General features: G+C 50.1%; 1 protein-coding gene and 1 non-coding gene across 6 annotated transcripts in view; both read right to left on the bottom strand.

Annotated features, from left to right (window-relative positions):
• SCNN1B (sodium channel epithelial 1 subunit beta) overlaps nt 1–26,621 on the bottom strand; it is a 75,517-nt gene extending 48,896 nt beyond the window's left edge. Inside the window, exon 1 of one of the 5 annotated variants that reach the window (XM_059896064.1) lies at nt 26,568–26,621. In XM_059896064.1, coding sequence (XP_059752047.1) covers nt 26,568–26,604 — 37 coding nt within the window. In that variant the 5' untranslated portion in view covers nt 26,605–26,621. Of the gene's footprint in view, nt 1–18,523; nt 18,547–26,054; nt 26,136–26,567 lie in introns of those variants that run through there. The other 4 variants (XM_059896059.1, XM_059896061.1, XM_059896062.1 and 1 more) reach the window with 4 other exon arrangements.
• Nucleotides 13,971–14,043, bottom strand: TRNAR-UCU (transfer RNA arginine (anticodon UCU)). The gene has a single exon. It is a non-coding gene; the product is annotated as a tRNA-Arg (tRNA).
• Nucleotides 26,622–27,223: the final 602 nt, after the last annotated feature.

Genomic DNA, 27,223 nt, shown 5'->3' with positions numbered 1-27,223 from the left:
AATGGGGTTTAAGTTGGTGCAGTCACTGGAGAGTAGTTTGGCAGTCTCTATTGCATTTACTATTTATTGATTTATTTTTAAAATATATTTTATTTATTTATTTATTTGGTTGCGCCGGGTCTTAGTTGCGGCAGGCGGGCTTCTTAGTTGTGGCTCACGGGCTCCTTATCTGCAGCTCGCTGGCTCCTTAGTTGTGGCATGCATATGGGATCTAGTTCCCTGACCAGGGATGGAACCCGGGCCCCCTGCATTGGGAGCACAGAGTCTTAACCACTGTGCCACCAGGGAAGTCCCTTTTTATTTTTTATTAAAAAAATTTTTTTTGGACACACTGCGCAGCTTGAGGGATCCTAGTTCCCTAACCAGGGATTGAACCCAGGCCCCTGGCAGTGAAAGTGCCGAGTCCTAATCACTGGACCAGGGAACTCCCCCTATTGCATTTAAAATGTGACAGCCAGGACCCAACAGTTCCACTTCTTGGGCATGTGTCCCTAGGTGCCTATGTGCATGGGTGCTTGCGCGAGTGTATGCGTGAGCGTGTGCACGTGTGTGCGCACGTGTGCAGGTACGCACAGGAAGGATGGTGACTGCAACACTGTAATACTCTCAAACTAGAAACCACCTCAGTGCCCAGAATGAAGAGGCTGCTGGAGGGTGGATAGGTGCCAACTGCTCTCCACCAGAGCTATGGGAGCAAAGCAAGGAAGAGCAGTCCCAACAGGCGTGCCGGAGTCAGTGCTTCAGGTGAGCTGAGGCGTTGGTGCCCTTGGCCTTTGGGTGGCAGGCGCGGGCTGGGGCAGCAGGAGCACCCGCCCCCCATCGCTGGCAGGCACAAGCCGTCTTGCCCCTTCACCTTAATGCTTGATACAAACATGCCCATTCTCTCTCTTCCATGACGTGAGAGGTTGGAAAGCACCGGTTTAGAAGCGCTTTCATGTTCATTCTAGCCCCGAAATGCTAAGAATGCGTGGCTCTGTACTGCCGAGGTCACGTCCGAGTCCTCACCCTCCTCCTCCTCTATGGTGTCGAGGCAGTGACCACACTCCGCACCCTGTGGAGATGTCCTTTGGGGTCACTGCCCCACGCCTTGGGGGTGGGGTCCGGGAGTGGTATGGGGGATGCCACAGGTGTCCCACTATTTCACTCCACGGAGGGGTGATGGCGGAGTCACCCCCTGATCCTACAGGGCAGGGAGCACCCTCCCAGGGCAACGAGGGATTCCCACACACAGCACAGACGAGCACATCCTGGGGCTTTGACAGGCCACCAAACACGCGAGGTTAAGGACCCAGAAGGGACTTACATTCTCATCAGGGTCAGACAGGGGAGGGCCTGGGAGTCAGTCCCCAGTTAGGGTCTGGCTCTGTTGTTTCCTCCAGTGGGGAGGGGCTCAATTCATGACAACAAGGGGTTGGCCTTTAGGGGTCTTAATTTTCTCATCTGCAAAGTGGGGACAATAGTAGCTGTGTCTTCTAGGTTGTTGTCAGGATTCAATGAGATAATGAGTGGGAAGCACTTTGCACAGTGCCTGCACGTAGTAGTCTTGATAAGCGATAGATGTTATTATTATTATTATTTTATGCAACGAGAAGAATTATTCAAAATTAACCACAGTATTCAGCCTGAGTTTTGGGGACTGTCATTTGTGGCAAAATGGCCAGCTGGAGAAGTGGCACCCAGGCTCTGCTTCCTGTGGGACTGAGTCCTTCCCTGACAGGGAAATCCCATGATCCCCAAGGTCTCTAGTGGTTCCCCAAAGTCCCCATGGCTGGCAGCTGGCTTTCCCAGACAATCCCTATAACAGCTGTACCTAATCCCAGGCTCCCTGGCATTAGCAGCTGTGTACGCAGCCCGTATACACAGACCATGTATACTGGCCACTGACAAGAGCACTTTCTACGCTTGTTCCATGTGAAAGAAGACCCATGGAGCTGAGGGTCCCTCCCCGACATAGAGCCCTCACCTCTTCATACCCTAGCCCTGGCATGTCTGTCTGCGGGATGATGGGAAACCTGGGGGATCAAAAACATCTCTGTGGGCTTCCCTGGTGGCGCAGTGGTTGAGAATCTGCCTGCCAATGCAGGAGACACGGGTTCGAGCCCTGGTCTGGGAAGATCCCACATGCCGCGGAGCAACTAGGCCCGTGAGCCACAACTACTGAGCCTGCGCGTCTGGAGCCGGTGCTCCGCAACAAGAGAGGCCGCGATGGTGAGAGGCCCGCGCACCGCGATGAAGAGCGGCCCCCGCTTGCCGCAACTAGAGAAAGCCCTCGCACAGAAACGAAGACCCAACACAGCCAAAAAAAATTAATTAATTAAAAAACAAAAACAAAAACAAAAACATGACTGTGTGTCTGACTTTGGCCTTGTGGGTTACCCTCTAAAGCCCTTAACCCACACCTGTGGCGGTGTAGATTCATCCCATCCCTCTGCACGGCCATGACCAACCCACAAAGATGCAGGTGGCGAGGCAGAACCCAGAACTGGAATACAGGATCCCTTCCTCCTGTGCCAACTCTAAGCTATCCTGGGAAAGAAGTGGCACGGGTCCCTGCTGAAGCCCTGCTGTGTCAAGCTGGGGGGCAGGGGACCCCACCCCATGTACCTCCCTCCCTGCACCTTCTTTAAAAACCTGGAACATCCTGCAGTGACTCAGGTGCTAGCACTCTCTCTTTGTCCCCAAGCAAAATGAAACTGTCTTTCCGGGATAGGCCACTTAGGACATGCACTTCGTGATCTGAGGTGTTGGGAAAGGAAGGGAGCCCGTCAGGCACTGGACACGGCCCAGGAGGAATAGGGACAGAGTGGTGACCCTGACAGAGCCAGCATGGGGCAAAGCGTATGGGCAGAGGCCGTTGTCATCTTCACCCCAACCCCACGTCAGGCTCCATCCTGCCCACCTGCCTGTTCAAAGCGGCCCTGCTGTGCCAGTCTGGCTGGTCCTGGGATGGAAGATGAGTCATCATGTCAGATAAGCGCTCAGAGCTGGCGAAGAACACTGGCCACACCTTGCAGGAAGCAGGCACCAGCGTTCTTAGAAAACCTGGTCTGGTCTCCAGATGTGAAGCCATGATGGGAGGCCTCCCCGCAACCCTCCACCCCGACCCCGGCCCCAGCCAGCTCCATGGAGCACAAGAGATCCCATTGCTCAGAGCTCAGCACGCCACACACCCTCGCCCCTCAGGGACTACACAAAAAGCAGGTTGCAGAATCCAAAAGAGAGAGGCATTTGGGAGGAAACGCTTTTTCAGTGCTTCATGGTGGACTGATGTCCCTGATGGAAACGAGGCATCTAGGCCCCAGGAATGGCTGCTTGTACCCGCTTTTCTCCCTAACCATCGGGGGACCGGGAGGAGTTATACGGGTTCGGTCTGTTCAGGTTGGAGGATGGGGGAGAGTTACCGAAGTCCAGCCCATGCTCCGCGTGCCCAGTTGTGAGCCCCCAAGGGCTGCTCCGGGCAGAGAGGCACCTTTTTCTAATTTGCTCGAAGGCGTCGTATGGGCTAGAAGGGGCGGTCCTGTCAAACATCAGCTTCTTCCCGGAGCCACAGTCGCCAACATTTGGCTCAGCTGGGCCATATTTTCAAAAGAAGACTCTCCCATGAATTGGCTGGAATGTGGGGATGAATTTCCCCAGGAAAAAATCCAATAAAGATAGTTTTCAGTAAAGGCGTACCCACAACTCCCTGTATAGGGGAACAGCTCAGGACTTAAGTGCTAAAGCCGAGCTTTGAGTTTGAATCCAGGTGTGCTGTGCAACGTTGGGCAAGCTACAAGGTGCCTCTGTACCTTCATTTCCTCATCTGAATACTGGGGACAATATTACACCTACCTCTGAGGGTGATTAGAACAATGCCTGGTTTGCAGCAATATACGCGCATCAGCACCTAATAGCTTTTATTCAAGGGCCTATGCAAGTGAAAAAAAATTGTTTTCCAAATACAAAAAGAAAACTGCAGCATTTAAAATGAATGGAACAGTTAAATAAATGTTTGCAACGTGGATGCCAACCAGACAAATGCCATTCAACTCTTAGGTAGTAATATGCCAATGACAATGGGAGCTCATTTTTTTGATAGTGAAAGAAATAAAGATCACAAAAGAAAATGACCACAAGGATGAGGAACCCCGGTCTACACTTTTCCTTGAGCTTTGGTGCATCCTGAGGGCACAGACCTGGGGACCCCTTTCCTGGTGATGAGCCATCACCCACTTCCTAAGTGTCACATTTACCAGCCCCAGCCAAGAGCTTAGAGTCAAAATCCTAAAACCGCTCTATTTTTTTTTTTAAAGACTCACACATACATAAATAGGATCATCAACAATAGTTGGGAGATGCCCTGGATCCCTTCATATGCCAACATGATAATCCAACGTATAAAGAAAATCTCAATACACAAATCTATTTAAATATCTCACTTCAAAAATAAATGCTCAAGTCATGGCATGAATGACGAAACCAGAGCCCACAATTCAGAGGCATTTACCACAATCTCGCAGGACAGGACTTCTATGTTCAAAAGTGACCGGATCAGACCAGCTTCCAGGTTTTAGGAACTCAGATGATGCGTCTGCGCTGACTGCTTGTTTCCAGCACCTTCTGGGTTCTTAATCCAACTCATACTGGAATGGTGAAGAAGCTCCAAGAAGCTGCCTCTGAGGACAGAGGCCTCTGTGGCAAAGGGGGGTCCAAGGCTGGAGCTGAAAATGCTGGCCGTCTTTCTGTTCTCTGGGACTAACTGTCTGATGTACAAGGGCCAACCTTAAGCGCTGCCTTCATGATTTGGGCTGCGTCTGGGTACCAATTACACTTTCATCAACTTAATATCTTTCTTTATATTGACTCACTCTTGTTATCACTTAAACACCTACTTTAGCTTTGTCCTAAGCAAGAATGTCCACAAAATCACAGTCCTGATGTTACTAATTATATATGTTTTCTAATACACCTCAACATAAATAATTATTAATGAGATGAAAGACATTTGCTCACCATCTAAAAACCATCTCCACAGGCCACACTACAGGGAAACAGATTCAGCAAAGATCTTCCCTTGTCTCATAAACTCACCAGATTAGATAAAATACCTTGGTACTTGCAACTCAGAAACAACCTGCCATGCTGACCCCTTGGCCCCGAGCTGCTGTGCACATCGGGGTTCTTACGAAACCCGTTCTGTAGGTTTCTCTGCTCCTGGGTCTAGGATTATATCAGCCTCCATCCTAGGAGTAGCCTGACACACGTCCTGCCACCCCAGCCAGAAGACCCCAAAGAACAAGGCATCAGATGTGGCCACAGCTGCCAGAAAAACATGTTCTTTTTGTATGGCCTTTAAAGGAGAAACATACGTGCATCTGGGCTTTGGCCAATATGCTAAACCCTGGAGGACCCATCTTGTCATGAGGCCAGAGTACTCCTGGTTTGTCATTTCCTTGTCCACCTGGTGACCAAGTACCACAGGTGGGTTTGAAAGGTGACCACACCTTGTGGCGCTTAATCCCTCACTGCCTGGCTTCCTTGCATGAACACAGATGCTCGTGGCAAGAAAATATAAATGTACAACAGGAGCAGAAGGATGAGACAAACTATGATAGAAGCGCACAATGGAATATTGGGGAAGAATGGTTAATTATTTTTGTTTTTAAAAAAACTATGGGGCTTCCCTGATGGCGCAGTGGTTGAGGGTCTGCCTGCCAATGCAGGGGACACGGGTTCGAGCCCTGGTCTGGGAAGATCCCACATGCCGCGGAGCAACTAGGCCCGTGAGCCACAACTGCTGAGCCTGTGCGTCTGGAGCCTGTGCTCCGCAACAAGAGAGGCCGCGATAGTGAGAGGCCCACGCACCGCAATGAAGAGTGGCCCCCACTTGCCGCAACTAGAGAAAGCCCTGGCACAGAAACGAAGACCCAACACAGCCAAAAATAAATAAATTAATAAATTAATAAATTAAAAAAAACCCAAAAAACTATGAATTTCTAGGTATCTATGTGCATAGGGAAAAAAGAAGTGGGTGAAATTAACCAGAATGTTTATAGTAATTACGTTTGGGTGAAGGATCTTGGCTTATTTTTAAAAAATTATTTTTAGTTTATCTGTGTTTTGGAACATTCCTACAATGAACATATATTGCTTGTATAATGAAAAATAATAAATGAGAAAATGATTTTTTATAGCAACATGGAAAAAGCTTATGATAGAATGTTAGGTGATAAAAGTGAGATTATAGCTTTGTGGAAAAATCTATTGTCAGGAAAAATGTTAGGGCAATGGGAATTATAGAAGAATTTGTTTAAATGCAGTCTTCCTAGAATTTAGGGGAAATTCTGGGGAAAGGAACAGGGAAGATGCTGGATTGGTCGGGATGAAGTGTCTACTATTTGGCAGAAATGGGGCTTGTCAGAGAAGTTCAGATTGGATGTATACTTTAGCTTGTGTTCTAATATTTGTAACTATTTTCCAAACATTTCTGTTACTTTTACAGTTTTTTAAAAAAATTAAAAAGAAAAACCCAAACCAAACAAAAGGGAGAGGTATTCAATCAACTAGGAAAATCTGCTGGCGTCTCCAGTAGTCCGGCAATTCTTTCCATAATTTACGCAGGAGGACCTTTCTTTTCCTCTTGGGGACAGGTGAGCCCAAGGTGGATTTCAGAGAAGGTGGCGGCATCAGAACTTGTATTTCTTGGATGATTCCTGTCTTCCAAAACCTTGTTGACAGAGTCTTAATGCTGTGTTTGCTTCCTTATTGCCGAGGACTTGGCTACACCAGGCTTTATCCTGTACAATCACAATTACATGGGAAAACACCTTGCCCACCAGGCCCGGTGCCAGGAGCAGAGTCATCGCGTCCTGATGGACAGATGACTTTGGGATTCGGGGATGCCAATGGTGTGCACACAAGCCCACGGCTTTGCCCCTACCCAACCATGCAAGTGGCCACTTGCCCAGGGTGGCTGGTATGTGTCGACAGCTGGCAGGGAAGAATGTGGTCAATTTCATTTGCTCCCTACTCTCTCCCTGCCAAGGCTGGAGGCAACTTGCAGTGGAGAGTATATGCTGAGACTTGGAAGATGCCAGGGGTGCAGGGGGAGCGGGTAGAAGTGGAGAAGGCAGGTGGTTATTGCACTGGGAATAAAATGCAGTGTCCCTGACTAGAGTCAGAAAAATAAGGTCAACCTGGTAATAATTTGAGGCTCACGTAGTAGGTCTAGCCTCTCTCTCTCTCTCTGTTTTTCACTGGGAAACATGAATTATTCTATTATCATTAAAAATAAGAGCTTTGGAGTCAGACAGATTTGGGTGGAGTCTTGGACCCATCACATCACCTCTCTGAGCCTCAGCTGTCTTATCTGTCAGTGGGGCCATCAATAGCACCTCCCACCCTTGGCTTTTTTTTTTTTTTTAATTTATTTATTTTATTTATTTATATTTGGCTGCGTTGGGTCTTCGATGCTGCACGCGGGCTTTCTCTAGTTGTGGCGAGTGGCGGCTACTCTTCACTGCGGTGCGTGGGCTTCTCATTGCAGTGGCTTCTTGTGTTGTGGAGCACGGGTTCTAGGCGTGCAGGCTTCAGTAGTTGTGGCTCGTGGGCTCTAGAGCGCAGGCTCAGTAGTTGTGGCGCACGGGCTTAGTTGCTCCGCGGCATGTGGGATCTTCCCGGACCAGGGCTCGAACCCGTGTCCCGTGTGTTGGCAGGCGGATTCTTAACCACTGTGCCACCAGGGAAGCCCTGGGCTTTTGTTTTGTTTTCAGTGAGGATTAAAATGAGATAAAGCATATAAAGCACTTGGCATAGCGTTGAACAAATGTTGGCTAGTATTACCATTATTAGGGGAAAGAAAGATGACAACATGTAGGTGGCCACTAAGCTTACATACTTACTTGCAAGGCTGCTTTAGAAAGGACAGGTGCTGGAAGGGGAGTTTCCCAGCTCAGTAAATGCATTATTTGGTTTTGGACTAAATGAATGATTTGGTTTTTGGACGGCGCTTCCCGGAGGCTCAGCTGTCACCTGTCCCATGCCTGTCAGAAACTTTCAACAGCTCCCAGTGTCTGCGAATAAAGGCCTTACAGTATGGCCCCAACCTCCAAGTCTCCTTTTATTCCCTTCAAAATGGGTGATGGTTAAGAAGCTGGGTTCGAATCCCAGCTCTGTCACTTACTCGCTGTGTGACTGTGTGGAATTGACCTACCCTCTCTGTGCCCTGGTTTTCCAATCTGTAAAAAGAGGGGAAAATAGTCCCTCCTTCACTGGGTTGGTGTGAAGAGTCAATTGTAAATGTGAAGGACCCGGCACAGCGTCTGGCACATAGAGAGACCAGTGCCTGGAGCAGTTTCTGTGCTTCTCATACCATGTCCAATGGACCACTCGCTGGAGCCCATGGATACTCCAGACATTCCCACCAGGTTGCTTTTACTCATGCTGTTTCTCTCCTGGAGTGCCTTTGCCCCAGGCCCAACTCCAATGCCACCTCTTCCACGAAGTTTCCCAGTCCTCACTGAATGGACGTCATCTTCCCTCCTCCTTAGTCCCATAAGATTTTCTGTGGACCACCCGCTCCTGTTTGATTTGTTCCCATCTGCCTTGTATCATGGCTATTTATGTCCCTTTCTAATCTATCCGACTGGGTGATGAGGGCCCTAGTCAGATTCCCCAATGTTTGAACTTGGAACTTTGCACATGATAGTTGCTCAATAAATATGTCTGGACTTCAGAGCTGGGGCGTAGGGCTGACATTCAGCTGCTATGCCCCGGTGTGGCTGCAAGAATTGTTTATGGCTGGAAACCTTCCTAACTGGAAGGTGCCCTTCACCTAAACATTCCAATTATTGCTACTGCTTATATGTGTAGGGAGGAGGTGTCGGGGGTGGGGGGGAGAGGTGGGGGGAAGCACCTGGTTTCCCTCCATCCACCTGCCACTTTGAGCTGTTGATGGGTTGAATTACATCCCTCCCTCCCCAATTCATATGTTAAAGCTATAATATCCAGTACCTCAGAATGTGGTTGTATTTGGAGACAGGGTCTTTAAAGAGGTGATTAAGTGAAAAAATGAAGCCCATAGGGTGGCCTAATCCAATCTGACCAGCATTCTTATAAGAAGAGGTCATTTGGACACCCAAAGAGACACCAGGGATGGGCAGGCACAGAAGAAAGGCCATGTGAAGATGCGGTGAGAAGGCGGCTGTCTGCACACCAAGGAGAGAGGTGTCTGCACACCAAGGAGAGAGGCTTCTGCAAAACCAGCTCAACCAACACCTTGATCTTGGACTGCCAGCCTCCAAAACTGTGAGAAAATACATTTTTGTTGCTTAAGCCATCCAGTCTGTAGTAGCTGTTCTAGCAGCCCTAGCAGACTAGTAAAAGCTGTAAGAGAAAAGGAACTGGTAGGCATGAGGGTGAGTGGGGGTGAGGAGAGAGCAGGCTGAAGGGCTCTCCCAACTCCAGGATCGGGACGATGGGGTCAGTAAGTCTATCCCCTGCCCCCAAGTAGGAATGATTTCAGTTTAGGGGTGAATCTATTCTTTTTCCCCCCAACCAAAGGATGCCATAACCTTCCATGAAAATACACTCCTGCCTTGCAAGTCCCTCCTCATTACCAGTTTAAAGGCAACAAGTGGCACCTTAAATTTTTTTTTTTTTTAATACTTCGGCAGAGGGGCTTCCCTGGTGGCACAGTGGTTAAGAATCCACCTGCCAATGCAGGGGACACAGGTTCAAGCCCTGGTCTGGGAAGATCCCACATGCCGTGGAGCAACTAAGCCCGTGCGCCACAACTACTGAGCCTGCACTCTAGAGCCCACGAACCACAACTACTGAGCCCGTGTGCCACAACTACTGAAGCCCGCACACCTAGAGCCCATGCTCTGCAACAAGAGAAGCCACCGCAAGGACAAGCCTGTGCACCGCAACAAAGAGTAGCCCCCGCTCACCACAACTGGAGTAAGCCCACGCGCAGCAACGAAGACCCAACGCAGCCAAAAATAAATAAATTAAAATTAAAATTAAAAAAACAAACAGACAAAAAAACTTAGGCAGAGACAAAGAGTGAGTGTCCAAGCTTTTGACAAAAAGGCCTTGCAGTTTTCCTGCAGTGAGTCCAGCAATGGCTTCCGGTCACGCTCAGAATAAAACCCAAATTCCTTCCTATGGCCTGGAGAGGCAGTGAGGTCTGGCCCTTGCCCCCCTCCAGACTCACCTCCTACCCTCTCACCCTTCCTCTTTTCTGCTCTTCCGATTTGCCAAGATCTTGCCACCTCTCCTTTGCACCTGCTGTTCCCTTGGAATCACCCATCCCCAGCAGCTTCCACAGCCCTCCCGGCCCAGCATCAGGATGACTCGGGAAGCTCTTAAAAAACCCACAGGCCAGGGCCTCATGCATAGCAGCTCTGACTCCCCAGGTCACGGTATCTGTATATATATATTTTTAACTCTTGCACAAAGTCCGACGCACAGGCAGGGTTGGGGACAATTGCCCTAGATCTTCATAGAGTTGCTTCTTCTTTGAGGCCTCAGCTCTAATGCCACCTCTCAGAGAGGCCCACCCTGACCCCCACGACCCCACAGCCCTGTTTATTCTCTCCACAGAAGCCAACACCATCAGAAACCATCTAATCTCTTCGTTTGCTGCCTGTCTCCCTCCGCTGGGATTTGAACCTCCCTGCGGTGTGACTGGGCCTCTCTCTTCGCTGCTCCAGCCAATACAGGAGCCACAGCCCACACGGGGCGACTACTGGGCACCGGAAGCGTCATCGAACTGCGGAGTCCTTTCCGTGAGAAATCGTACAAAAAAAGAGACACATAAAATACGAATATTTTGCAAGATGAAAAGAGTTTGGGAGATGAATTGTAGAACAATGTGAATGTACTTAACACTACTGACTGTACACTTAGAAATGGTTAAAATGGTAAATTTTATGTTCTGTGTGTTTTACCACAACTAAAAACTTTAAAAAGACATGTTGAACATTAAAAAATCTCATCAATAATTTTTAATACTGACTACTTGTTCAAGTGATAACATTTTGAATATATGGGTTCCATAAAATATATTACAGTACTAAAATGAATTTCACCTGTTTTTTTCTTTTTACTTTTTTTTTTTCAGTGCAGCTATTAGAAAACTTTACGTTACTTATGTGGTTCCTGTTTGTGGCTTGTGTTATATTTATGTTGGATGGCGCTGACCTAGAACTGTGGCCGGCTCACAGTAGGCACTTAAATATGAGCTGAATATCAAAATGAGTCCAGTTGCTGCCAAAGAGGTGCTTTTATAAGCATAAGCACGCTGTTCTGTCTGCCAGGCTGCAAGAGGATGGGAGGGAGGCTGTGGTGGAGCTTTTATGTAACTAAGTCATCACAATTAATAATTAATGTCTATTATTATGCTGATAACAGCAGCTGCAGTTTGTGGAGCACCTAACGTGCGCCAGGAACTGTCATGGCACTTTGTCCACATCATCTCATTTCATTTTCAAGTTAGTTAGTCCTATAAGGAACCACTGCCTCCATAGGACAGCTGGCTGCCCAAGGTCACCCAGCGGGTGAGGGGAGAGCTGGGTCTGTAAAGGGCTGGCCCAGCCGCCCCAGTACACCTGCCTCCTGCCGGGGCCAGGTCCCACGTGCCATCCTGTCATGTAGGACTTGCAGGCCCTGCCTGAGCCAGACAGTGGGCAGGGGCTTCTGGCTTCTGGAGCCAACAGAGAGCCCCCATGAGGCAGCGAGTCCCTGCCCTCAGTGTCCAGGAAGAGAATGAAACAATTTGTAATCTCTGATCTCCTCGAGCTCACCCATCCAGATCCGCTGCCGGCCCTCTCAATTTCAAGGACTCCGGGGAACCGGTCCTGGCCCAGGTGGTCATTCTTGCTCAAGGCAGTTGTGGCGGATGGCGCTGGGCCCGGCCTGACCTGCCAGAGGGCCCTGCCCCGTCCCTGAGGCTGCAGCAGCCACAGGATCTGCGGGTGTGGCCTCTCCCCTCCTGCCCTGTGGCTTTCAGGCCTGGAGCTGCAGGCCCAGACCCACCTGAGACTCCATCTCTGGGGCTCAGATCCTCTTGAGCAGGGCCCCCTGTGGTATCCAACGTGAGACCTTTTTGGAGGGGGTCTTTGATCCTAAGATGCAAGAATCAGAACCCTTTGGAATGGGGGAGGGGTGCAACGCATGGACAGAAAATTCTCCCACGTCTGGGCTCCAATTTCATCTTTAAACTGTCGATATGAACTTGAGGAAACTGCTTGGGTCTGGTCAAAGAGACAGGGACTGAAGAAGCCAATAAAGACCTGGTTTCCGGGACTTCCCTGGTGGCGCAGTGGTTAAGAATCCGCCTGCCAATGAAGGGGACACGGGTTCGAGCCCTGGTCCGGGAAAATTCCACATGCTGCGGAGCAGCTAAGCCCGTGCGCCACAACTACTGAGCCTGCGCTCTAGAGCCCATGCGCCACCACTACTGAGCCTGTGCTCTAGAGCCCGTGCGCCACAACTACTGAGCCTGCGTGCCACAACTTCTGAAGCCCGCGTGCCTAGAGCCCGTGCTCCGCAACAAGAGAAGCCACAGCAATGAGAAGCCCGCGCACCGCAACGAAGAGCAGCCCCCACTCGCCTCAACTAGAGAAAGCCCGTGCGCAGCAACAAAGACCCAACGCAACCAAAAACAAAAAAAACAAAAAACCTGGTTTCCTAGGCGACAGCTGGGTGTCAAGGAGCCTGACCTCAGAGGGAATAAAGATCCTGCCATCTGGGGGACCTCAGAGCCCCCAGCCTAGGTGCGAGCCAATGGATGGGTCAACCAGTGCCTAGCCTAGAGTAATGGTTCTCAAAGTCTGGCCCCAGACCAGCTGCTGCAACATCACCTGGGAACTTGTTAAAAAGGCAGCTCCTCAGGCCCCACTCCAGACCTCCTGAATCAGAAATTCTGGGTTTGAACAACTAACCTGGGTTTTCACAGCCCCCTAGGAGATTCTGGGCCACGCTAAATTTGAGGCCTATAGCCTTACTACTCAAGTACCAGGACCAGGCAATCAGCATCACCTAGCAGCTTGTTAGAGACACAATATTCAGGCCCCACTTCACTTACTGAGTCAGAATCTGCACTTACCAAGACCCCCCCGGCACTCGTGTGCGTGTTAAAATTTAGGACGCGTTAGCCTAGAGTTCCTTGCCATAAAGTCAGGGGTCTCAAACTCAAATGCTTCCAGGGACCAAGCAGGTGATGTTAAAAAATGAAGCCAGGTTAGATCCAGCTGATTATTGCTCTTTGGAAATGTGAGCCCAGGACGGCCAGATCTTCCAATTTTTCAAGAGAATCTGGAAACCCAGATGCCAAAGTTAAATGTCCTGATTTAAAAATTACTGTGTGTGTGTGGGACTTCCCTGGCGGTCCAGTGGTTAAGAATCTGCCTTCCAATACGGTTCGATCCCTAGTTGGGAAACAAGATTCCAAATGCCGCGAGGCAACTAAGCCCGCGTGCTCTAGAGCCCACGTGCCACAACTAGAGAGCCTGCATGCTGCAACTACTGAGCCCGCGCGTCCTGCAGCCTGCGCGCCACCACTAGAGAGAAGCCTGTGCGCAGAAACAAAAGATCCCGTGTGCCACAACTAAGACCCAATGCAGCTAAATAAATAAATAAACATTAAAAAAAATTATTGTGTAGGTCACACAAAATCAGGCCTATGGGGCACAAGCATATAGGCCTTGGGGCAGGAAAGGTGCCTCATCTCTGGGTAAGCTTTCTGAGCTTGGGAGAGCCCTCCCAGGCATGGCAAGAGGCACACAGTAGGGACTCAAGAAGGGCTGGGACAGAAGTTCCCAAATTCGTCTGCGTAATGGAACCACAATTACATTGAGTAGCTGTCGCAGCTATTCAATGCTGCCGTGGGAGTGTGAAAGCAGCCAGAGATAATATTAAATGACTGAGCATAGCTCAATCAGTTTTTCTTTTCCTTTGGCCGTGCCGCGCGGCTTGCGGGATCTTACTTCCCTGACCAGGGATTGAACCCGGGCCCCTGGCAGTAGAAGCGCGGAGTCCTAACCACTGGACCACCAGGGAATTCCCAGCACAACTGTGTTTTAATAATTCTTTATGAACACTGAATTTTAAGCTGCATGTAATTTACATGTCACAGAATATGATTTTTCTCTTGATTTTTTTTTTCAACCACAGAAAAACCATTCTTAGCTCATGGACTGCACAAACTTGGCCTTTGGGCCATAGTTTGCCAACCTCTGGGCTGGAGGAATGAATTGAGGGCCTGGAGGCCTGGACTGCAGTCCTTCTTCCCGGTATTTACGCACATAATCTCCCCTACACAATCTCTGAAACCTTAGCAGCACTTGATTATGAAAAGGTTATGTTGACAAGGCCCGATCAAGTATTGACTTGGTCTGGCTCTGGGCCAAAGACTTCAGATTAGACCCTAAATCCTTCATCACCCTGGCAGGATTTTAGGGAGCTGCCTTCCAGTGGGCTACTCCGAACCCCACCTCCCTGGCTGGTGCTATCATTGATCCTTAACATGTAGTGACCATTTAGCTATGTGGTGGGCACTGTCCTTAGAGCTTTACCCGAATCACCTCATTTCCTTCTCACTCCCCAAGAGAGGGAGGACTAGTATATGCCCATGTGTATTATCATGTACCCATTTTTTAGATGAGGAAACAGAGGCACAGGTGATTTTTCCTAAAGTCACAGAGTGACAGGAGTAGAACAGAATTGAACCCAGGTCTGCGTGACTCCAGAGGCTGCTCTCATAACCAATTTGCTATATCGCCTCTCAATAATCCATCACTATCACCAGTCAACACGATGCCCAGACACAACCTTCTCAAGGACAAGCCTTGGGCAGCAAACCTGGGCTCTCTGCATCTTAACTGACATCCAGACACCAATCAACCTTCTCTGCCTTGAGCTGCAGCCAGACCTGGGGGACCCAAGATCGATTCTGTACCCACTCCAGGAAGAAGGAGGCCAGCAGAGCTGCCTCGTATGACTGTGCACTGCACAACTCTAGGGGGCATTATTCACAATGTACCCTGTGTGGACGGCACCCCTGGGCCTGTGGAGCTGGAGGCTGCAGGTGAGGTACTCATGTTGCCTGGCACAAGATTGGCCTTGGGTGCCCACCTTAACTGCTATTCAGAAACAATTCATCCAAAAGGGGGGCAGCCCAGAAGGAAACGCCACCATGGACGGTGGAGGTGCAGGCTGGCAGCTGTGGGGAGCCCTTTGGGTCTGGGGCAGGGAGTGGCTGGCTCTTACTGGAACCTCCTCCATCCAGCTTGGAAAAAGATCCTGCTCCCTGATCTGTCTCAGACTGGACTGACCGCAGCTCCCAGCTCTGAACTCTTGGCCCTGCTCCAGGTGAGAGGTCCCCTTCCCATCCCTGCACACCCTGCCTCCTTGGAAAGAAAGAAGGGCTCTCGACTGTTCTCTCCCATCCTGCCCCCAAGCTGCCCCGCGCTAGCCCTCCAGTGCTCGTTCTCACGCTGGGCAACACCTGCCCCTGGGCATCCAGGGCCGCTGGGAACTCCCAGCCAAATGCTCCCAGTTCTCCCCTTAACTACTGCTGTCCTTGCCTGTGTGTTTTCCTGTGTTTGTTTTGCTTTTATGATTTGAGCCAGGCCCTGGGCCAGCACTTTACAAGCACCAGTTCATGTGACCTTCGTCACAACCCAATGAGGCAGGAACTATGATTATCCCCATTTTACAGACAAGGGCTTGGAGAGGTTCAGAGAGGTTAGGTTGCTTGCCCAAAGTCACACAGTTAAACAGCGTCAGAGCCAGGAATCAGATTTGGGTCTTTTAGACTTTAGAGCCCAATTCTTATCTTTCTAGGGGATGAATGTGTCATGTCCTCTAAGTCTGTTTCCCTATCTGCAGATTGGGTCTTGGGTCTGGGAAGCCATGTGGGTGACTATGATGTTGCTGCTGGTGATGATGGTGACGAAGGAGATGATGATAATAATGGGGATGATGGTGATGAGGAGGAGGAGGTGGTGATGATGATGAAGATGAAGGTGATGATGATGAGAGCAGTGATGAGAGGATGGGGCTGATAACGAGGCAGGTGGTGATAATGACGATGATGATGATGGTAATGACCACGATGTACCTGCCCGATACAGCTATTGTGCAGACCACATGAGGTAACTCAGGCAAAACACTGCTCACCGTGCCTGTTCTATAGTTAGCACTCTACAAGTGTTGGGTCAGCTGAGGTCTCCGTGCCCTAGACCTCCAGAGTGGATTCCACTGCACTGCAGTGTGTTCAATAAGCACCCTCCTCCTCAAACACTAGGTGAAAGGCAGGAATCAGAGACAAGAAAGGGAAAAAAGAGTAACGTTTTTCTCTGTTGGTCCCTCCTACTTCCTGCTAAGTCTCCATTTCCTGCCAACCTCTGAAATCCAGCTTGGCTTTGGAACTAAGTCCCTGGGAGGGAGGCCTGGCCTCGGTGGGTTTCCTGGGCCCCAGGTGGCCTTCACCCAGGCCTCCAGGGAGATTTGGAGGCTGAGAATCTGGTGCCCAGGAAGGGGCTGCTGCCCCAAGAATCACAGCCATTTGCAAGCTGGGCTCCTGCCCTTCTCTGTTGGGGGAGATTAGGATCTTCATCCACACAGCAACCCAGGGTTGGTCCTAGGGGAGTGAACAGCTGAAACCTTATACTCAGCTGCTGGCAAACCAAGGGCTTTGAGAGCCATTGTCACAGAGTAAAACTTTCCATTCCTCCTCCACACTCACCTGGAAGCTGAGGAGAGGCAGGGTGAGCTCTGTGGTCAGACTGCTTGAGCTCGAATCCCAGCCCCACCATTTGCTAGCTCCGTGTGACCTTGGGCAAACTACTTAACCTCTCTGAGCCTGCTTTCTTATCTGCAAAATGCAGACAACTACATCACCTGTTTCACTGGACTGTTGGAATAATACGATGAGATCCCACAAGTCTCTCCAAAGGTCAAGTGAGGGAGAGTGTCTGTACCTTTATGGTCGCTGAACGAATTCTACGATGTAACGCTTGTGCCCGGCATGTAGTGTATACTTTAAAATGCTGCCTACTGTTATTACAGAGGAGAAAGCCACATGGGCCCCATCAACATTTCTCTGACGAACTATATCTTTTTTTTTTTTTTTTTCGAACTATATCTTGTGTTGAAAGAAACTGAAGTCAGTTCATCCCTGTGCACAAGGCAAGCAAAACAACATGGTTCCCAGACAGAGTGGCCGCACCTTCTCCAGTGACTGAGATGAGTTTTGGAGCCGTCTGACTGCAGGGAGTTTTTAGCCAATTAGATCCTAAGATCCAACGGGAACACAGCTCCACCCATCTCAGGCCCAGCCACTGGTGGGCCACAGTGGGAGTTCAGGAGTGGGAGTGAGGATGGAGAGGGGGTCTCGGGTGAGGGTCGAGGAGTCTCCTGGGGGCTGAGACATGAGACTTGCTCCACCCTGTATCTCCAGGGCCTAGTCCATCAGTGGCAATCATCCAGCCACCTGTCATTCATTCACTCAACCAATATTCATGGAGTGTCTGCTGGGAGCTGGGGCTGCAGCAGCGAAGCAATAAACAAAACAGACAAAATCTGGCCCCTAGAAGTTTAAATCCCTGCGAACTAGTGTTGTAGCCTTCAGGAAACACTCCCTGAATATTCCCAAAGGCTGGGAAATGTGTCTGATGCCCCCCCCCAACTTCCCCCACCTTGCTCTGCCAGGTTCTTTCTTCTATGGGGGGAGATCTGCCCAATGGGTGGGTCATCCCATGGCCAGGCTGCCACCCACTGTCATCTGGTGTCAGAGGGGTCAGGGAGGGTGAGGCCCAGACCGGCTCCTGCTCCACCAGCCAGCAAGCTGCAACCAACCAGTCGACCCTGCGCGTGAATACCACCCCTCCCAGGACACACACGCCCAGGCCGATTCTGATCTTTCAACTTTCCCTGAATTCTGCAGGTGTCTTGGTCTTTTCAGCCCAGGACTCTCCTCCCACTGCCCCACCCTCATCCCTTCTTGAAGCAGGGCTAGAACAGCATTTCTGGAGTTAATCAGAGCAGTAAGAAGGGTGGGGCCAGTGAATGGGGGTCAATTACCTGCTGCTAAGGTGCTGTGCTTGCTTACTTACCACCCTGCAGGAGGTCCTATTGTCCGCAATCCACAGGCCAGGGTTGGGGCTCAGAGGTTAAGTGTCTTGCGCAAGGTCACACAGAGCTAAGCTCCAACTCCAGCCTGTTTAACTCCCAAACCTTTAACCGTTACATCAACTGACTGTCCAAAGAAGACAATTAAGGCGTCTGGGGGATTTCAACACTTAGGGCGTGGCAGCAATGCTCTGAGGACAGGAGCAGTGTCCCCAGGCAGTTTGCAGTAAACCAGGACCCCCAGGCCCAGTAAATGCCCCTCCTTCCACTTGGGAGCACCCAGCCCGTGCCAAGCACACATCTAAACATTTTACATTCCACCCTCCCCAATCTCTAAACAGCCCTTCAAAGGCTGCCTCCCGGTCCACCCCGACCTTCAGCCTCAGACCCCGAAGGTCTCGCTTACCAGCCAAACTCCTTCTCACTGTGGTGCAAACCGCTGAGAAAGGACAAAGGTGATCCCTCCTGGGGTGGTGGGAGGGGGCGCCTCTCAACCAGGAAAATCAACAAACTCCACACACAGACAGGTGAGAGTGGAATTTCAGGAATCAGCTTGTTTTGGGAGGTTGCAATCCGGCTCCCACTTAAGGTCCTTGATGGAGCCGGCGTGCAGGTGCGGCTCCTGAAGGAGGGTGTGCGAGGCTTCCCAGGTCTTAGCCCTCCTTCCAGGCCTCAGCTTGGGAGTGAGTTCCCCGGCATGTCAAGAGGAAGCAAAGCTACCTGGGTTGTCCCAGAGGTCTGCAAGGAAAGGGCCCCTGATCTTCAAGACACTGGGGAGAAGGAGAAAGTTGGGGCTGAATCTGGGCTCTGTTGTTATCACTGTGAGGCCTCTTGGGAAAATCCCTGAACCCCTCGGAGGCTCTTACTGCCTCATCCCTCATCAGCTGGCCTCCTCTTACCTTATCGTGGCCTCCCCAACCCATCCCAGGGAAGTCCTCCAGATTCATCTCAGCCCCCTGACTGTATCTTTGCTAGGATATTGTTTCCTTAGTGTAAAAAATGAATTCCTCTTTTAAAAACAAAAATGCTAAGACTTTCAGGCTTATTTCAAGTTTATTTATTTTCTTAACAATTACTTAGGACTTACTGTGGGCCAGGCAACACTCTAAGCACTTGACACCTTTAATCCTCATAACATCCCTAATGGGGTGAGAATTATTATCACCTCCAGTTTGCAGAAGAGAAAAGTGAAACACAGAGAGGTTAAGTAACTTGCCTGAGGTGACACAGCTAATAAGTGAGAGTCAGGATTCAGATCTCTGTAGGTTAGGAGGCCACAGGTTTAGAATTGCTGCATCTTTGGTGGATTCCCACCAGCCAAGATGATTTTGTCTGACTCGACATTCTGTGATTTTACACTATGGAAATGAATTTTTTTTTTTTTTGCAAATACAAAGTGATATAAAAATATAGATGGTTCTTTTATAAACTCCCTGTATATAAACTTAATCCACCTGAATCTGCTGGTCTTAATATTTGGTCCAGTAGCTGATTCTAGCCTCCCTATCCTCTTAAACCTGACCTCCTACAGTTGTTCCAGAGATGCAGAGCAAGCACTCTGTATAAAGTCATCTAGTTCTTGCAGGATTCCTTGCAGGTACTCACTGACAACCCCATTTTGTAGGTGGGAAAACTGAGGCTTTAAAGAAGTACACACACTTAATCAAGTATACACAGCTAAGAAGTGGTGGAATCAAGGACTAGAACCCAAGCAATCTGATATCAAAGCCCCTACTTGTTTCTTTGTCATCCCTAAATATTTTCACTGTGGCAAAATATACAACATAAAATTTACCATTTTAACCCTTTTTTTTGGTAAAGATATACTTTAATGTCAAGATTCAGGTTGAAACATAATTGTCTTACAAAGACTGTGAATTCAAATGTCATAATTGGAGTTGCAGGATGCCACACCAGCCCCCCTCCCAGCCTTTCCTGCCTGTGTCTTACATCAAAGGAGTTAAACCTGTTCCACAAAATAAAAATTAAAGTAGCCTTGGCTTACCAGCAATTACACTTTCACTTTTCCCACCCAGCTAATTGTTTTAAAACTAACTTGCTAATACGCTGTCAGTGCAAATTTATTCATAATAGACATGAACAAAAGGGTCGCCATTTCAACCATTTTTAAGTGTACATTTCAGTGGCGTTACGCAGTCACATTGCTGTGCAACCATCACCACTTACCCATCTTCAGAAAACTTTCATCATCCCAACCAGAATGAAACTCTGTACCCATTAGACATTAACTCCCCATCCACCCCTCCCCCTCAGCCCCTGGTAACTTCTCTTCTACTTTCTCTGAATTTGCCTCTTCTAGACGCCTCATATAAGTAGAATCATACAATATTTGTTCTTTTGTGATAAAGGCCCTACTTAAAACCATAATTCAATTTTTATTTGAAAACATATTATATAATTTGGGTCGTAGTCAAAGGGGAAGTTAACCTTATCTCTAGTGTCATGCTTGTTTTAAATAAGGAGAAAGAAGGTACATGTGGCTAGATTTTATAACTATAATATAACAACTGTATGAGGGAAAAAACACCATGAGTACCAAACTGTATGCAATGAAAGGTAAGTCTCCTTCTCATCTATCAGTTTCCCTCCTCAAAGTATAACCAGCTTCTAGTGTGTCCTCCAGGTTCTAATGTGCATATACAAATATATACACATATAACATTGAATCCCTTTTAAAACACACACACACACACACACACACACACGTGGTAGAACACTATACACTGTTCCATATCTTGCATTTTTCTTTTAACAATACATCTGGGAGATGGTTTCACATTTATTCATGCAGAGCTACTGCTTTCTTTTGAATGGCTGCATCATATTCTCTTGCATGGCTATCCTGACACGTACAGTACTTAGTTCCCCTCTGGTGGATGTTTAGCTCATTTCCAATCAATTGCTCTCACACACAGACTATCTTTGTTCTAACATGATGTGCCCAATGCAAGGATATCCACTGGATAAATTCCAAGAGGTGAAGTGGCAGAGACAGAGGGTATGAGCATCTTCAATACTGACAGTTTTCTTACCCCCGCCTCAGGTTGCCCCCAACTTGTGCTCCCATCAGCAGAGTCAGAATCCCGGTTGCCCCACCAACACTGAGTGTTACCCAGCAAACTCGCAGGTGGAAAACAGAATCGGTGTGGTTTTGTTGTGCATTTCTGTTTTCAGAGTTCAGCATCTTTTCATCTGTTTGAATTCAATTGTATTTCTTTTTATGTAAACAGTAGAATCATATCCTCTATTCCTTCCCCCCCACCCCACCCCCGGCTTTTGGATCCCGTGGTTCGTCTTTCATTTATAAGAGCTCTCTATGAAATTAACTCTTTGTCATAAAAGTGGCAAATACTTCTACTGGTTTGACATGCCTGGGCTTATGGATTTTTGTTTGTTTTGGTCATGCAGAAAAAATTAATTTTTATGTAGCCAGACTCAGCAACTTTTATCTTTAAGGCAAGGCCCATGCTTCTACCCATTAGGCAGTACTGCCTCCCCGCTCTGATCAGCACTTTGAAGAAGACACGTGGAGTGGGCCTGCTTCTTTTTTTTTTTTTTTTTTTTTTATTTATTTTTTGGGGCCTGCTTCTTGATTGGAGGTCCTCGGCAAAATATTATTGTCCCCAACCTAGACTTGGGCCTGGACACGTGTTCTCAAGGCGCCAAGGGAGAAGAGACTGTTCACAGAGAGACTCTAATCGCGAGCTTTTACTGGGAGGGGGACAGGTCCCCAGCTCCCTGATCCCGCACTGGAAAAGAACTCCTCTGAAAGTCAAATCTTGCCCCAGGCCCTCAAGGTGGACCCACTGGAGGCTGTGAGACTAGAAAGGAGAGCAAGTTCTAAAGAATAAAACCCCCACTAGGCCCCTTGGCAACTTTCCTATCTGTAAAGAAGTGGTTCTTTCCAGCCTCCCCTGCTGGAGGGGATGTGCCTTTGTCCTAGGGCATCCCCTCCAGGTTTGGTCTTTGCGAGGGCAGAATTCTCACCACCAACCCACTCTTCTACAGGGAGGTGGATGCAGGTGGCCAAAGAGGATCTCATTTGAAGGTTTCCTCCAGACAAGTGATTCTGAAATTTTCGCTTTCATGAGAGCCACCTGGTCTTGTTAAATTACAGGTTGCTGGGCCCACCCCCAGAGTCTCTGACTTAGTCGGTCTAGACTGGGTCTGAGAATCTGCATTTTGAAAAAATCTCCAGGTGATGCTGAGGCTTCTGGTCCAGGGCCCACACCTTGAGACCCACTGGCCCAGGACATACACTCCCTGGGGGCCCCCATCTCAGGCTGGGCAGTGGTATGAGTTAGGGTGAGAGGCCTGGAAGAACACAGGCTTCATTCAATCAAAATAACAACAACTGCTCTGTGCCAGGGGCTGTGCTATGGGCTGTGCATTCATTCTCACCTCATCCTCACACCAAGCCCACGCAGTAGGTTTTACTAGTACTAACTCCAATTTACAGTGGAAAAACTGAGGCTCAGAGAGGGTGCATGGGCTTTAGAATCAGACAGATCTGGAGTCTGATTCCAGCTCAGCCACTGACCCATCGTGTGAGCTCTTGAGCAAGTGACTTACCATCCCTGAGCCTCTAACTCATCAGTGAGTGGGGACCAAAAACCTGATTCTTGGGGCATTATGAGGATGACAGGGCTGATGATTATAAGGGCATCTGTAAGGCACAAGAAATGTATATCTCCTTTCCTGCCGCAAGCCCCATCATGATCTCAAGGTCTTTTTCTGTCTCTCCAGATCCATCTTCCCTCTCCCTATACTCTGAGATACTTTACCAGAAGTCACACTGGACTACTGTCACTTCCTAAACCTGCTTCACCTGGTCATGCTCCCAGGCCTTTGGAAAGGCTGTTTCCTCTGTGTGGAAATGCCTTTCTCACATTATTGCTCCAGAGAAACTCCTATTCATCCTTCAAAACCCACCTTAGAAGTCCCCTCCTTTTTGTCACTTTCCTTGAAATGTTGTCCTCTTCCTGCCCTTGGAAAGGCAGGAAAAGGACAACATTTTCCTCTTTCACTTGTGTTCCCATAACATTTTATACGGAGTACAATTTGGAATACAAATTGCACTGTTGCAGGGACCAGGCAACTTATACCACCACCAGCAATCATCAGCATCATCAGCACTTACTGTATTCCATGCACCAGGCACTGTTGTAAGAGGCTGAGGTTTGTTGATTCATTTAATGCCTAAAATAGCCCTCTGAGGCAAGTGCTACTTATTATCCCTATTTTCCATATGAGGAAATTGAATCACAAAAATGCTAAATAATTTGCTTTAGACCATACAACTAATCCATGCCAGAGTTGGGATGCAGAAGCTGGCTGTGGAGTCTGTGTTATTAACATTTATATTATGCTACTCTTTATGAATGAGAGGTGGGCCAGGTGGGGACTGTGCCACCCTGGAGGGCGCCTGCCCCATCCCAGGGGGCAGCCGAATGTTAGGGCTGGAGTTGTCAGCCTTTCTGATCCTCTTTTCTCAAGAGGATCCAGAACTACAAAGTTTTATGTGACATCTCCCACCTTGTAAAATCTTGGGAGTAAGCTAAAATTGAAAAAGGAGTGTGGACCTCACAAAAGCTGCACACAGGTCTGCTTTGTGGGAACCTCGTCTCAGTTGGTTTCTGCATCTTAGCTCAGGGCCAGGTGCACAGTAGGTCCTTTGTAGGTGCCATGACACTTCTGGACCTCACTGTGAGGTGGGCGTGGCTCTCACAAGCTGAGCTCTCATCCCAGTCCCACTCAGCACTGAGATTCTCTGACCTGCCCTTGGGACGTGGACGAGGTCCCAAACGGTGGCCCTGAGCACCACCCCAACCTTGGGGCCATCTCTGGGTCTCCTCTGTCCAAGATAAGACTTCCTGCTTTCCAAGTGCTGACAGTGAGTTAAGTGTTTTGTTTCGTCATCCCACTGATCCACTCAACAGTTCTGGGAGGCTGCCATCTTCATCATCCCCGGGTTACAGATGCGAAACTGTGGCTCAGAGAGTGGAAGGGAATTATTGCCCAAACTAGGAAGAGGTGGAGCTGGGACTGTGGTGCACACAGCTCTGATTCTGGCTTCTCCCCAACCAGCTGTCATCAGGCCTTCCACCAAACTTTTGATGGTTCTGGCCCACGTTCTAGGGCAAGCACACTCCCACGGTACAGCCCGGACCTGGAAAGTTTGTGGTACACAGATAGGACCCTGGACACTCCAGTCTGTCAGGCATGGTTTCTAACTCCTTCTGTGTCCTATTGGACGGCAGGGACGGCATTGAGAGTGTCTAGAGGGAACTCCTGGACACGGTCCCTTATGGGAATTCTGCCCACTGAGGCCTGGACAGGCAGAACTTGTGGCCTGGCTGAACCCCAGGCCTTTGGGCTCAGCAGCAACTGCAGATAGCGGGGTGTAGTGTTTGTACTTGTCCACAGACAGCAGGATAGAGATGTGCGTATGTGCACCTGTGCATGTGTGTATGCCTTGTGTATGTGTGCACGCACGTGCGTGTGCAATGGAGAACAGGGGACCTTGTCCCCCAAATTCAGATCCCGTGAAGTTAGTTTAGGACAAAGTACAAAGAAATCTTAACCCAGAGATGTCAATTTACAGAAGAGGTTGAAATATGAAACAGTCCCCTAATTTTTACAACTTAATTGCCCATCAGTAGGCATATCCATGGCGGAAAACAAGGCAGCAGTTAAAATAAATAAGCTAGATTTATATGCAGCAACTTGGATAACTTTCAAAGAAATGGTAACTGGGTGGAGGGGGGTGACGAGTTTCAGAATGATGTGGATGGATTATACCGTTTCTATTAAACATCCACCCACACATTACTCTGCAGCTTACATACCTTCTATGGGTACGCATGTATACGACTGCCTGGGTGTAGGAAAGGCCTAGAAGGAACTCCCCAAATTATGAAGGCAGTTACCTTTGTGGGAGCAGGGAGGTCGGGGTTGGAAAGTTACAGACAAAGGAGAATGGATCCGTCTCCTCCTCACGGCATCACACAGTTCAGTGGGCAGGTACATTGGGCCACTGGTGGACGTCAGGTGGGGGCCACAGGAAGGCTTAAGCCTTGGGAACTATTCACACAGGACCCCCATGGACTCTCTGAGGGCTCCGCTGTCAGGGACAAACCTCCGCTTTGGCTGTTCTGCCCTCACTCGCTGGTGGAGATGGGCTGTGGGAGCTGTCCTGCCTCTTGTGGATGGAGGAGCTCTGCTGCTTCCTCTGGAAACCTCCCCCTGCCTCAGTTTCTCCCTCCACACTGGAGGGAGAAGTCCCGCCCCAGCTGTCCGCCCCCACCCCCAGCCCAGCACCCCCAAATCTCCGACATATGCCCCTCTGGGGGATAGACAGCAGGGCCTCCGGATCTGGCCTCCTCCCAGGGTCGCCCCAAGGGGGACAACTCAGGGAATGAACCCCCGTTGCCCAGAGGCGGGCTGGCAGAAGAGGCTAAGGTGAGCTCTGGGGTCAGACTCCCTGGGTTCAAATCTGGGCTCAGCAACTTGTCCCTGGAACCCGGGGAGGCGTCTCCAGCCTCTGACCCTCAGTTTTCTCCTCTGTAAAATGGGGACACCATGAAGGCCCTAATTCCAGCAAAGCGTTGTGCGTCCCGGCGCCTAGCCCGCGCTCTCAGGTGTCGCTGCTGTCGCCCTCCCGAACGACACCTCACCCCGCCCCTCGGGGCCGAGGACGCTGCAGCCCTCTCTGCCGCCCCCGACACACACTCATCTCCCGGTCCCTCAGCTCGCATCGGGGGGCTTCCCCACTCCCCACAATCCTCTGCGGTGGTCCCCTTGCGCCCGAGGCCGGGTCTCCACAGTGCCGCCGGCGCCGCCGCCGAGCGCCCTCCGCTGGGAAATGGCGGGGTGGGCGGCGGGGGAAGGCGCGGAGCCCGGCGTCGCTGTCGTACCTGCTTCCCGCGGCGGCTTGGGATGCGCGCGGCTGGCGGCGGCGGCGGCGGCGGCGGCGGCGGCGGCGCTCGGTAGGAGGCGGCGGCGGCGGCTGGGCGGCTGTCGCGGTGGCGCCGCGAGCGCGCGGACAGGGGCTGGGCGGGAGCGGGCGGCGGGGCGGGGAGGTCCGGGAGCGCGGTGGGCGGGGCTTGGCGGCGCCGACGGCCACCGCGCCCGCGCGGCTCCCCGCCGCCCCTCTTTCTCACTCTCCCCCGAAACAAGCTCCCGCCGCTCGCGCTCCCTCGTACCCGCTCCCGCATCCACGTCTGCCCGGCACACCCACCCGGACCCCTCGCGCACACACCCCGCATTCTCCCTCTGCACATCCGGACCTGTGGCACCAATATGTACGCACAGACCCCGTCATCCTCGTGTTCCCCAGACAGACCACTGTCCCCACAGTCCCCTACACCGCCCCCCCCTTCCAGCACATACGTGCCCCGTGCAACACTCCATCCTGCCCCGCGGTGTACCTGGACACATCGCGCACACCTGTACGACCACGCCCATCACATCCACACCCCCGCAGGCACCGATTGTCCTCTGGGCAAGCTGAGGACTTGAAGGAGTTTGCATAGGAACAGGCTTCTGCAGCTGATTTCCCTGCCCCTCACCCGACCTCTGCATTCCCTCACCCTCACCTTTGCTTTCTCAGTGACCTTCTCCTTCCTTGGCCTCAGCCACATCCTCCAAGGTCACTCCCAGATCGCCGTCAGCCCCTGAAGGCCCCATCTGTTTGGACCTCTGGCTTCCTCCCAGTGACACCCACTACACCTGTGCTTCAGCCTCAGCGTGCTGCCAGGCCCCCTTCTCTAATCCTCATATCCTTCCCTCTTCTCATCAGTTCCAAGGACTATCATTTCAGTATCTTCATTTCACATGTGCATGGCAAACCCCAAATGTCAGCCTTTCTTTGTCTTGCCATTTAGAGACTATTCCTTTTCCCTTGCTGCTGTAACAAGCGACCACAAATGTAACTCGCTTAATACACATAAATGTATTATCTTACAGTTCTGGGGGTCAGAAGTCCAACACCACTAAAATCAAGAAGTGGTACGACTGTGCTCCTTCTGGAGGCTCTAAGGGAGAATCTATTTCCTTGCCTTTTCCAGCTTCTAAATACTGCCTG

This window comes from Balaenoptera ricei, chromosome 15 (assembly GCF_028023285.1).
Source record: "Balaenoptera ricei isolate mBalRic1 chromosome 15, mBalRic1.hap2, whole genome shotgun sequence".
NCBI classification, from domain to species: domain Eukaryota; kingdom Metazoa; phylum Chordata; class Mammalia; order Artiodactyla; family Balaenopteridae; genus Balaenoptera; species Balaenoptera ricei.
This window is presented reverse-complemented; position numbering and strand designations above follow the sequence as displayed.